This window comes from Psittacula echo (genome assembly GCF_963264785.1).
Source record: "Psittacula echo genome assembly, chromosome: 3".
NCBI lineage: Eukaryota > Metazoa > Chordata > Aves > Psittaciformes > Psittacidae > Psittacula > Psittacula echo.
This window is the reverse complement of record NC_137736.1, coordinates 106,664,509-106,677,501: the sequence shown is the minus strand read 5'-3', so window position 1 is coordinate 106,677,501 and position 12,993 is coordinate 106,664,509. Positions and strand designations below refer to the sequence as shown.

The following is a 12,993-nucleotide window of genomic DNA, read 5'->3' as shown; positions in this document are numbered from 1 at the left end:
AATATACTGTGTGATTAAGGGTGGGATATGCTTACTATTTGCTTTTAAACATGAGCATCCTCTTTATTTTACAGCTTTTAGAATTCTCTTTCTTTTCCAGTGCTTTGAAATAAATTACCACTATGATATTTGGTTGAAGTATTCAAATACTTCAGATACTAAAACCAGGTTAACCCCATAAAATACTTTTCTTCACTGCCTAAACTGGTGTTTTGTAATTACACTTCTTTTCTAATTTGGCCCTAATTTAGCTTCTCTGTGCCACTTTATTCATATTGGTAAAAATCAATGTTGGTAACTTGACCACACATAACATCTGTTAGTTATTTTAAAACTGCCTAAACCCAAAGTGCTCCAATATAATTTGCTTTAAAAGAACATTATGGATTATCTTAACAGTATCTTTGTCTATTGGGAGTTGTTACTATCATCTCATTTTAACGCTTGCTTAGGCTACTTTTCAGAGGTACTCTGAAGAGTACTTAATAAACGTAACTTTGACAGTTAATAATCTTCAAGCTTTTCACTGTGTTCATGTAATAATTGGCTTTATTTCTTGGCTTAATTTCTTCTTCCACTAATGCCTTTTGTAATTTGCTATCTAATGATAAGCTTTTTACCTTCTGAGCTCCAAATAAGATTTTCTTTTCCTAACCCTCCTTACTCTATAACAAACAAAAAACTCACTCACAAACACCACCACCCAAAAACTCTACAAAACTTTGTACAGATTTTAATAGAAATTAAAAGCTGGTTGTGTGATATATTTTATGTACTAATAAATAATGAATGTTTGACAGTCACTCTCCTGCTATTTGCTTCTGTGGTACCAAATCAAACCTCATTATTAAAGGTGCTACATAAAGGGAATAGGTAATTAAAACAGAAGTTAACATCACAAAAAAGGGAACATATAGGACTATTTGAAATAGAGGCGGGGATAACTTCTTTAGTTGGAATAGTTTTTACTGCCTTAATTTGAAACTGTTCCTTAGGTTGAGATGAAATCTCCGAGATCATGTAGGAAGCCTGTGCGGCAATGGCAAGGCTTTCACTGGCAAGTCTGCTCTCCAATTTTGTAACATAATGCTTATGGAAAGCCCTTTGCAAAGTATTAGTATGAACTCAAACATCAGCTGTTCATGTGGAAAGCTTGCTAATGCTACTTCAGACATAAGCTAAAACACATTTACATTTGTTAGTGCTGACCAGCTTCCAGTATTGCCTGTTCTTCTCAGCATGCTGTCTGTAACTTAAAAATATCCCCTGCACTTGGTAGGCTTACCTAGAAAGTATTTTCTACCGAATAGGCACTGCTTATCTCTTAATAAACATTTAATTTACATTTGTTTTTAAACAGACACCAAATCCTTCTGCAAGTGAGTTTGTTCCTAAAGTAGGATCAACCTCCAGGCTGAGTAATGTATCCCAGTCAAGTATGTCTGCCTTCTCTCAAGCCTTGTTCTCTCACCCCTCCATGGGAAGTCCTGCTACTGCTGGGCTAGCACCAGGTAAGTGGAGAGTGCAGTACAGTTACTTCTTTCAATGTCACACGTAACCTTATATAGGTAGTTATCAGGTTTATCCTGTATAAATGTAGCCACCTCCTGCTTTGGCTCCTAATTTTAAGTTTGTCTTCAAGCATATAGGCATTCAGGAACTTGGGATTTATCTTCCAGTAGTGTGGAAATCACGCTGCAGGCTGTGAAATCTGTTCAGTCACAGCAGTACTGAAATTAACTCAGCTTAGCTTGCTCTGCCCTTTTTTGGGAGAAGAGGTGCTGCATTACCACATACTGTGCTCTGTGCAGTCCTTGCCAGAGCAGTACCTGAAGTTGCTTTGAATTGGTAGTCTAGATGTTCACTGCAGTTTAGAGTGAACGTGTTCTGTTTACTGCACACAAACATGCACTTTTCTTTCTAGAGAACATAATCTGGAAGTAATGATTGTCAATAAAATCTTGATGAAAAATAAAAAGTAGAAGATAAACTTACTCTAAAATAATTGGCCTTGTGAAGTAGTGTTAATTGTTGTATCTGTCATATGTAAACTCACTTTTAAGACCAATTTATGATTGTTTCCCATGTTTACAATGGTTACCAAAATGTGGTCTGTGCAGGCATAGAATGTGCCAAGAATTTTTTAATTATTTTTTGCACTTAAAAAGTTCAAGCTCTTAATGCATCTTTTGGACTTCCGTTCTTAACAAGTTAGCTTAATTCTAATTATTCTTATTTTTTTTTAAATTAAGTGAAATCGTTCTAAGATATAACCATCAGCACATCTGGATATTACACATTGCAGATCCTTCAGCAAGCTTCTGCGTGTACTTAAACCTTTGTCAATTTCTTGCCACTCACAAGATGCATTAGGAGGCTGCCAAAAGGCAGAGGGGCAAGTATTTCAAGTACAGTTTTCTAAACCAGTATTGGCAATTACCATCTATTTAACAGAATTTCAGTCTTTCCTGATGCTGGGGATAAATCTCTGTCAGTGTGAAAGAAGGATTAGCTTGCATGTTGTAACTATCACACCAGGCTAGGAAAGCAAATTGTTGCTTCTGCTGACCAAATGAACATGTTGCAGTACTGTGTCTGATTGATACTATATTGTGCTGTACAGTCTTATTGGAAAACTGTTGTGTTTATATGCCTCTCAGCCTTGTCACCTGGATTGAAAAGTGTATAAAGGATTAAATAGAATACAGTAAAATGATCTACTTTTGGAAAGTATCCAGTGGGGTCTCAGAGGGATCCTTCACAGTCCAATTTCTTTACTATCTGTAAGTAACACTTGAAAGGATAAGTAACACTGATGAAAGAAGTTAGCACAACAATTTGAGCTCCTAGAAATATAGTTGCCAATGCTGAAAACTGTCTAGGTTCAAATACTACTGTTTGTTTTATGGATGAGAAGGATGTGGGAGTATTCACAAGAGCTAACTTCAGGCAAAGTTGGCTTGTTTCCCTGCTCTTCCTGTATAATTAGAAAGAAAATACAGTTCAGAGTAGGGACCTGGGCTGAGTGCTCTGAATTTCTCTAGAAGCTTCTTTCTCTACACTGAGTGCAGTATTCTCTGAACTGAATGTCCTGTGTAAATAATACTCAGATGCTTCTATTTAAATGTTTTAGCTGTTGATAGTATGTATCCACAAAAAATTCTGTTACCTCAAGATGAGTTAGGTGGTGCTCTTTCTAAAAGATTAGGCTCTTAAGTAAGAAAGCGGTATTTAAGTGTGGCATAACTACACTATTTAGGTCATACTGGCTGACAGAATAAAAGAAGATTTGAATCTGTTCTGATATTTTCATTAAAAATTAATCTGTTAGCTTTAAGTGAAAGCAAATTCAAATGAAACCCATACAAAGAGTTTGTAGGAGTTTTTCCTTTAAATAAAGGTAAGTTTTATTCCAGTTGAATGGTGTATGGTTTCCAGTAGAGAGTGTACACATTTCAGGAAACATGTAGGATTTAAGCATTTGCATGAGATTAAGATTGCTTACAGTAGTTTACAGGATACTGGAGGAAATTAATGTCTTGTAAGAAATAAGGAAATGTACTAGGAATAATTTGTTCAAAGTTCCATAGTTTAATTCACCCATAATGAAGTAGGTAAATGAGGAGAACAATCCTTTGATTTTTCCTCTTGCAGATGGAAAAATTTAATATATCTAATTTATATGATTTCTGTTAAGGTAGATGTAAATCAAAACTACTTGTGGCATCTAGTATTTCAAAGGTAACTGTTCACAAAATTGATTGTCCCTGGAAAATGTTTTGCCTGTTTTATCAGTGGTACTGCAGAAGTACTGGACAAAGTGACCACTGAAACCTAGCCTACTTTAATAGATAACTTATATCCACACCTGACACATCCATTAGCTTGTAGCATGGAAGATTGTTACCCATACTTTTATGTGTATTTATTAGGTAAGTGCTTTCTAGCATAATCTCAACACAGAGTCATTCTTCGTCTCAGTAGTCTTTAATAGAATACGAAAGCATAATGAGATAAAAGGCAATTTACACAAATAGCTGAGAAGATTGTCCTATTAGAAGAGCATTGAACAAATCTCCATCTCATCTCCAGACTTTCTTTCCTTAAGCTCCCTTGCATTATACACTATTTTTGCTCCTTCTGTTCACTTGCTGGCAAACATATCCTATTTATCATTTGTATGGGAAATCCAGTGAGTTGTTGACAGTCTTCAAATAGTACTCTTATTAACAAGCTTATTTTACCCAGTTCTGTGTTGCAGTTTTAGAGTATGCAACAAAGCATATGAAAGAAATTATGAATGTCATCGAGGTGGTAAGACAACATTGTCATGTTAAACTTGAGAGAGAACAGATGTATAGCTCCCAGGAGAGAAAGCCTTTGGCTTGGGTTTGCTTACGCTAGGTTACAGCTAAAAAGTAATGTCTTTGTTATCAATGCGAATGATAACAAATTGCTGTTGCTTCTATATTTAGTCCAAGACAAACTCTGTGCTTATGCAGAATGTGGGAAGTCCTGTTTCTGGTGCCAGTATGAACCTGCAGGCTTAGGAACCAAGAGCATGAAGGTGATGTGCTTGTGACCACTTGACACATCTCCATTCATGGTGGGCTATGAGAGTGTCATTGGAGTGCGTGACCCAAGGTGGAAATGAAACACTTTCAGTTGAGATGGTTTGAGTGGCCTAAGGCCTCAAGAGCTTGTTCGGTCATCCCATATCAAGAGTGGTGCAGCATTCTATGGAGGAAGTTCCACAGTCATTCCAGAATAGCACAAGAAAGGAAGAAGGCAAAGAGACTGGAAAATTAGGGTTTGTTTTTTTCCCCCCAGTAAGATAAAGGAGGAAACACTGATGACTATAAAGCTTAGGGAGTTAAGCAGATTTAATTAGCTTGGAAATATACAGCTACAATACTAATGACCTGATGGAAAGCTTATAATAAAAATAAGTGGTTAATTAAAGGATGTTGCTTTAAGTTCTTGAAATAGTCTGGTTTTATTATTTACTTTGATTTGTCATTCCTCAAAATATGCCTATTAATCTAGAGTATCTCTAACATACAGAATGTTAATGTGATAAAACTTTAAATGCTTAATTTTTGACCTCTAAATGATATAACCTTAGAGGTATAGGGATGTAGTTGTAGATGAGTGGAGGAGAAAAAGGCGGAGGGAGCTCAGTGTTGTTTTGTCTGAATCACTGGCATGATATATGTGTAAGTAAAAATCAGATTATTGCATCACCATTTTTGGCCTGTGAGTAAGTGTTGATATAAATTGCAATTCAAAATGGCCTGTTTCGTATTCACCACATTGTTAGCATCATATGTTTAGTACAGTCTTTTTTATTCAGTGTGAGTCAGTAGGTATATACATTCACCTTTTAATACAGCCATTTTTTTATTTTCCTCTAATTCTGTTTTGTTGTGGTTAAATATTAATATTAGTAAGGGTTTCACTTATTGAAATACTAATGAAGTTGTTGAGATCTGCTTGAGTTTGTCCATCCAGTTGTTTGCTTCTGTAAGTACTTAGCTATACATCAGTTTCACTGTATTAAAAGGTTTTCTTGTGATATTGCTCTTCAATTATTAATATTTATTTAGACTCTGCAGAATTTAAAGCAGGTGTCTCAGCAGAATCTGTCACCTTCAATATTTGCTGCCTCAGCCTATCAGCACCCACTGCAGCACTAGCAGCAAATTTTCTGTAACTCATAGTATAATGTTCTAGTATTATAAAACCAAACTGTAGTCAAGCTTCTTTCATATCTCGAACGTGCTATGTATATTGGCAAATGAGAAGCCTGTATGTTATGCCCACTAGATGATTTTCATTGAACTCTCAATGTCCTACCAAAATGAGACCTAATTGAGGCTGGAAGGGCATTTGAAAGGATTCACCTAACTCTGTCTTCTTTCAATCTTGCTTTGATACTCAAGCAAAGACATTGAAGATTTATATTTGTGACTATTCTTTGGCATGATTTTGTTATATAAATCTTATAGTGGAAATTGTATCAGTAAGAACTGCTAGTGATAAATTTACCTTTTTTTTTTTTTTTTTTGAGAACTTTCATTAGAAGTTCACTATCACTTTAGTGAGGCTGTACGTTATCACTTTAATTTTTAAGGTAGGATTTACACTATACTGTCTTGTCCATTTAGTTTTTATCTGAAAGTAGGGAAGACTTTGCTTGATTTTTCTTTAGTGTATATGAAGGCTGCTGTTACGTTCTTTCTTTCCCCTGGTTCCTGTGGTTGAATGTTTTATTGAAACAGAAGTTTCATGAAGCCAGTTATTTCTGCCTGGGTAGAGATTACATGTTTGCAAGGACTTTGGTTAATACTATGTTTTATTGCAATAGAGTGAAAAAGACAGGTCAATAACTTTCCCTAGATGAGGAGAATCCCTTGAATATCACAGACACAAATTGTAGAGCTGCTTCAGTTTTTTGTCCATAATTATCCATCCTTCAGATTTTCATAGTAATACATTGTTTCCTTTGAAATTGCTCTTTTCCCTCAGTGGATTAAGAATGCATTCATGTTTTAGTCCTTTGCTAAGGATGTAAGTCCTTTGCTAAAGATGTAACATTTATACAGTGGATATTGAAATATTTAAGTGTTACTCAGTTGCTCAAGGCAACTCTTACCTTAATGGAAACTTACTTTATTTTCTAGCATAAACCAGTGTTGTCACAATGTGTAACATTTCATGGTCATTCAGTTGATTTGTAAGCAGATTTTTAGGACACTTGTGTTACCATTCGGAAGTACTTTTAAATTAAACACTCAGAAGTGTCTATTATAATTCACATTAATTATACAGTAATCAGCAAGCAATTATTTCACTATACTGCTTATCTGTAATGTGTGTATACACACGCATGTGTTAATATAAGAAAAAGTTCTGGCCCAGAAAAGTGTAGACTTTGTATTTTGCATATTCTTATATTTTTATAAAAAGAATAAATGACTGAAGAGACTCAACTAAAGATAATGGGGTAAAACTTTCTTACGGGTTATATTAAATACGCTGGTTTACCATAGAATCATAGAATAGTTAGGGTTGGAAAGGACCTTAAGATCATCCACTTCCAACACCCTGCCATGGGCAGGGACGCCTCACACTAGACCATGTTGCCCAAGGCTGTGTCCAGCCTGCCCTTGAACACTGCCAGGGAGTATTTACCAGGTTGCTTTGGGCATGTTGGGGCTATTCACTTTTCAAGAACAAAAGAAATAATTGTTCTGAATTAATATGCATCATTTTTGAGGTGTCAGAGTAGTGAATTATTTGAGTTAAATGAAAGGTTACAAATATTCTGTTAGTATCATTAGGATAATATAGCTTCTCAGTCACTTTTCCTTAACCCCTGATTAAACTGTTAATACTAAAATTGTTATTTGCTTTTGTAGTTTGCTTAACAAAAGAAGATGTAAATGTAGGAGGGATGTGACTACTCTAGGGACAAGACATAAATGTAAAAACACTCCTACATGTTACTGGTGATGCATATTGAGAACTCTCAATTGAAATAACTAGGTTTTTTGTAACTGAAGAATGTGTATGCAATTAAAAAAAAAATGTTCTTACTTTTATTAGTCAGATACTGGCTTAAATTACTCTGGTTACCAGAGCTTATAAATGGAAGTAATTTGAGCCAATATCTGGCTAATTCTCAGCTGTCAATAGAGCATTAAATATAAAAGTTGTGCATCTTATATCCTTTCAAAAAATTTATTGTGACTAATAATGTTCTGACTGTTAAAGAGGAGAAAATACAGCTCAAATGGAGCAACAATAAGTTTGAAAGATTCTTTCATTGGTGTTAGTCTAGGACCTTCTGCTAGTAACACTAGGAGTTTTTTGAAGGGTTCTTTTCCTTAGTAGAACCCTTGAAGGTTTGTTACAGCTTAGCAAGCTCTGTTGACTGCTCGTGTAACTATTACATAAGCGTTTACTTATTTTATCTTTTCACGGTTTAATAAACTCTCTTCTAGACACAGCATGAATTTGATTCTTCCCTGTACTTCTGTGCCTTTCTTTCTGGTTATTCATGACTAGATCATAAGTTCCCAAGCTCTTTCTCTCTGAACTAAACAAAGATATTTGGGAAAATGTTTCTGTTCAGTCTTACTCTTGATGTTTTACCTCTTAACTCTTCATATAGATGTAGCAATTTTTTAGCATCTCACCTGCTCAGGATATTATTGGTAGGGAGGGCTGTTGTTTTTCAAACTGCTAATTTTTTGATGACAGATTTGATCAAGATTATCTTCTTGTGTTTCTTTAAGGAATGTCACTGTCAGCAGGATCTTCTCCTCTTCATTCCCCCAAAATAACTCCTCATACATCTCCTGCTCCTCGAAGAAGAAGTCATACTCCTAACCCAGCAAACTATATGGTGCCTACTAGTGCCTCTGCTTCTGTCGCTAATGCTGTCTCTCAGCCTCCATCTACTGGCCAGGTGATACAGAAGGAAACAGTAGGTGGAACAACGTACTTCTATACTGATACAACTCCAGCACCTCTCACAGGAATGGTATGTTTGCTTTTGATACAGAAATGTATGGAACTTCCAAATCCTGAATTGGTTGATACTGCAGAGATTATTCTTAACACTCTGGAAACCCTGATTTTGTACGAAAATTAGGCCTTTTAATTGTTGTAATTGCTCTCCCAAATCACTGAAACTTATGGACCTCTGTGTTGAGGGTTTTTTTAATGCAGAAATCAAAGGAAAGCATTTTATGTGTACCTCAGTGGATACATACATAATGAGAAAACATAAAAAATTCAGATTGCTTTTTTTTTTTCCTAATATGTTAAATAACTCTTACATTTACAGCGGAGAGGAAAAGGCAGTTACAAAAATGTTTAAATATCTATGTACATACATACTCCCCTCTTTCTTCCTTGAAGTCAGTGGCAAATATCACATAAGTAAATTGTAATGCATCTGAGAGTATATTTGTAATACCTACTGTGCATGAAGACTTTGTAGTTCAGTAGTTCAAATAAAAGGGTGACAAAACTTTGTTTTCCCTGTCCTTATGGATTTAAAACTGTTTCTTAAAATGTTTTGGTTTCAGGTATTTCCAAACTACCATATTTACCATCCAGCTGCACCTCACGTTGCTTACATGCAGCCAAAAGCAAATGCACCTTCCTTCTTCATGGCAGATGAACTCAGACAGGTAAGGTGATAGAGAACTTAAAGGAAAATCACATGTATTGGCAAAATCTAGAAAATCACTATTAGTAGAAGAGAAATACCCACTCAAAATCCATCCAGTCCATTTTCAGTATGGAGAACTTAAAAATTTAAGTCCTGTAATGGATGGAGTACAACAGAGGGTGGAGCAGGTTACAACACATGTGACTGCAATCTGATTTGCATGCCATGATTTACTATTCACCTAAGTAGTCTTACTTCTTGTGTATTGTTTTGGTGTGCCTGAGTTCATTTACGTAGTATTCCTTTAAGCTGTAGTCCTACCCAGTTTTAAATCTTTCACTGATATGAAAGTATATGCAGAATTAGTTGATGAGCCTTTTTCTGAAGGCTGGCTACAACTGTTATTTCAGTTTTACTATGGTAGGTGCCTTTTTCGATGTTAGCACTAACTAATGTCTTCTGCAGCTCCTTCCTTCAGGAATTTTATGTATTTTGTCATTGATGTTTTCAAGCTAGTGGTCTACTCCCTCTGCCCGAACACTTCCATCAACTTCGTATGTTAGTACAAGTAGCTGGTACTTCAAAGACAGTGTACACTTATCAGAAATTATGACCTGAATTATAATGTTCAAAACTTGAATTATTTTGTTCTTCAGGAACTGATCAACAGACACTTAATAACTATGGCTCAGATTGATCAGGCTGATATTCCTTGTAAGTAAATGTTTCTTATAAAATAAACTCAGATAGTATCATTCTGTAACCTTGTGTATTCAATGATGTTAAAACTATTTTGCAAAAAACAAGCATGGCCTGTGGATAACCAGATACACAGTATTTCACATATACAAAATTTTATTCTTCTATTATCTTTTTCTTCCGTAATTTTATTCTATTTGGAAACTCCTTAATGGTTGTGAATACTTAAAATTGCTGAGAGAGAAGAAAATAATTAAGGCAGTAAAGCCTTCTGAAGAACAGTATGTTATTGCTTTGTGCATATTGAATATTCCTGTAAAGGCAGCATAAATTTTGAAACTCTGTATATAAACTAGCAAATCAGTTTGTTTTGAAGATGGGATTGGCTGGTTTATCAGAGAAGGCTTTGTATTAGTTGTCAGGCAAGAGAAACATATACTATTCATTGTAATTTGGCTTTTGGAGAATTTACAATTGACTGTTCAACTTGATTTAAACACATTGCCTTTTTGTTGCAGCATTCTTCTCAAACATGTTTAATATGGTAATGATACAGTAAAAAAAAAAGAAGCAGTTTAGTTTACTAATCCAGATGAAGTACAGTTATGTATCTTCTTGTAAGGTTAATCTTTTAATCTGATTTGTGAATAGTCAGCACCTCTCTGTCTGCCTGTTTTCTAAACCAGTGTGTTAAAGCATAAAAGGTTGATTCCTTTTCTTTTTTGTGCTGAAAATGGGGTTCAGTGATCTGAAGTCTGAATGGAAATCGGTGCTTATTTGTGATCTCTGCAGGAAAAAAAACATCAAAGAAATTTTAGAAGGGTGAATTTTTAAAGCAGATGAGAAAATGGCAGCTAGAACTGTGCATCTATTCTGTTGATTTTTACTTGGCGTAACCTTTTCTGAAGACAGCTATTTTAGCTCTGTGGAATCTCTTGCAGGAGCCTATATGGTGGTATTAAAGCAACAATAGTGAATTTTAACTACATGCACCAGAAAGATGGTGCAAAGAATTTATCTTTTAATGACAGTCATTTTAATCTTTTCTGCTGCTGTGATAACTTTCTCAAAGTCAACTGATGCCTAATGTTTCTGTGTATAAACTGATTTTAGCAGTTCCTGCGGAAGTGGACAGCTACCACAGTCTCTTTCCTTTGGAACCACTGCCACCGCCCAATCGGATACAGAAAACAAGCAACTTTGGGTACATTACATCATGCTATAAAGCTGTAAATAGTAAAGATGACCTGCCATATTGCCTTCGGAGGATACATGGTGAGAAAAATGGAGTTGGCTCAATAGGGCTAGCATTCCTCAGCATGCTAGTCATAGTTTAATGTCTGGTTGCTTTTCAGTAGTTTCAGAAGAAACGTTGAAGTAAAAAATTCTCCCTCAAAACATTACATTTTAAACCCTGGTGTTTGTTCTTTTCTAGGTTTTCGTCTTGTTAACACAAAGTGCATGGTATTGGTTGACATGTGGAAAAAAATTCAGCACTCAAATATAGTAACTTTGCGTGAAGTGTTTACCACTAAGGCGTTTGGAGAACATTGTAAGGTTTTTGTTGGTCCCCTCCCTTTTCCCCCCTCAATGTTGAGACTTTTTTTCTAAATATGCTTGAGTTAGTAATTGTCACATGTTTCTATTTTTAAGCTCTTGTGTTTGCATATGATTTTCATGCTGGAGGAGAGACCATGATGAGCAGACACTTCAATGACCCTAGTGCTGATTCCTATTTTACAAAACGAAAATGGGGTAAGGAAAATACATTATAATACAATACTTCTGTAAACTATTTCTTATATTTAAACAGTAAATAGCTTGTCAGAAATACCTGTTCAACTTAATTTGTTATCTAATCAGTTCTGTCATATCATAAGCTGACTGGGATCAGAGAACTCTGCTTCATTTTCATAAAATTTTTTTTTAATTGAAAGGAAAGTGTAACTAGAGTTAAAAGTTAAGGGGAAAGTCTAACAATGAACAACTTCTCTGGTCACATTTGACTTATGACTAATTTGCAAAACTGACATCAGTTTGTAAGGGAATTACAGTGCTTTGACAGGGAAGTAAGTTTGCATGGGATTGGGAGCCAAGACCTCTGAGGTCCTAATTGCAGGTCATTCACTGAGTAACACCAAACACTGGAAATATTTCCAAAATTGTAAGACATGTCTTATATCAATTTGATCCTTGCTGTTCAGGTGCCTCCGGTTATAATTCTTCCCTCCCAAAGTATTATGAGGACTAATTAGTGTTTTATTTCATGTTTCGGAACGTGAAGTACTAGTTAAGGCAAGCAATTGATTGAAAAATCCCTTTAACACATTCTGTTCAGAGACAGACTTCACATAGGTCTGATTTTTATTTCTTTTCAGATTTATACTATGGCTTCAAAGGAGTCACTAAAGCTACATCTACATTCATAAATAAAGTCTGTCACAGCATGGTCTTGTGGCTCAGCAAGTTGCCCAGCAGAGCTCATATCCATATGGCTAAAGCCTCTTCCCCTCCTAAACAGTATGCTGTCAATCATACTGCCTATTTGGACCAGCCTGTGACCCGTGCAGTCCCACAAAGTGCATCCAGGTATTGTCTGGATCACAACAGGCCAAAGCTGTTAGTAAAGCACAGTGCCATGCTTAGAGAGGGAGAGAGATAGTATTCAGGTGTGACAATCACAGAAAGGTTAGGAAGGTGCCCTCAGAGTATATTTGACTCAACTTCCTGCTCAATGCAGGACCAGCCCTGAAACTAGATCCAGTGGTAGGAATGACTAGAGGACTATGACCTAGTCTTGCTTATTTCTTCTTTCTTCTGCTTGGACCCTGCTCTCAACAAGCATAGTTTCTGAAATACTAGATGAATTTTTATGTCAAAATATAGAAAAATGCAGGTTTTTATAATCATAGAATCATAGAGTCATAGAATGGTTAGGGTTGGGAAGGACACTAAGATCATCTAGTTCCATCCCCCTGCCATGGGGGATGCCACCTCATACTAGACCATGTTGCCCGGGGCCCTGTCCAAGACAGCCTTGAACACTGCCAGCGATGGAGCATTTACCACTTCTTTGGGGAACCTGTTCCAGAGCCTCACTAGCCTCACAA

The 12,993-nt window shown here is 35.9% G+C and overlaps 1 protein-coding gene across 13 annotated transcripts in view; it reads left to right on the top strand.

Annotated features, from left to right (window-relative positions):
- Window positions 1–12,993, top strand: part of PAN3 (poly(A) specific ribonuclease subunit PAN3) — an 84,548-nt gene that overhangs the window by 42,977 nt on the left and 28,578 nt on the right. For 12 of the 13 annotated variants that reach the window (XR_013956346.1, XR_013956347.1, XR_013956348.1 and 9 more), the window contains 7 exons: window positions 1,361–1,511; window positions 8,301–8,548; window positions 9,099–9,203; window positions 9,841–9,898; window positions 10,997–11,158; window positions 11,319–11,435; window positions 11,537–11,638. Coding sequence is in view for 9 of the 13 variants with exons in the window: in XM_080612052.1 (XP_080468178.1) it covers window positions 1,361–1,511; window positions 8,301–8,548; window positions 9,099–9,203; window positions 9,841–9,898; window positions 10,997–11,158; window positions 11,319–11,435; window positions 11,537–11,638 (943 nt within the window). In the remaining 4 variants the exon portion in view is untranslated. The remainder of the gene's footprint in view (window positions 1–1,360; window positions 1,512–8,300; window positions 8,549–9,098; window positions 9,204–9,840; window positions 9,899–10,996; window positions 11,159–11,318; window positions 11,436–11,536; window positions 11,639–12,993) is intronic. The other variant, XM_080612050.1, reaches the window with a different exon arrangement.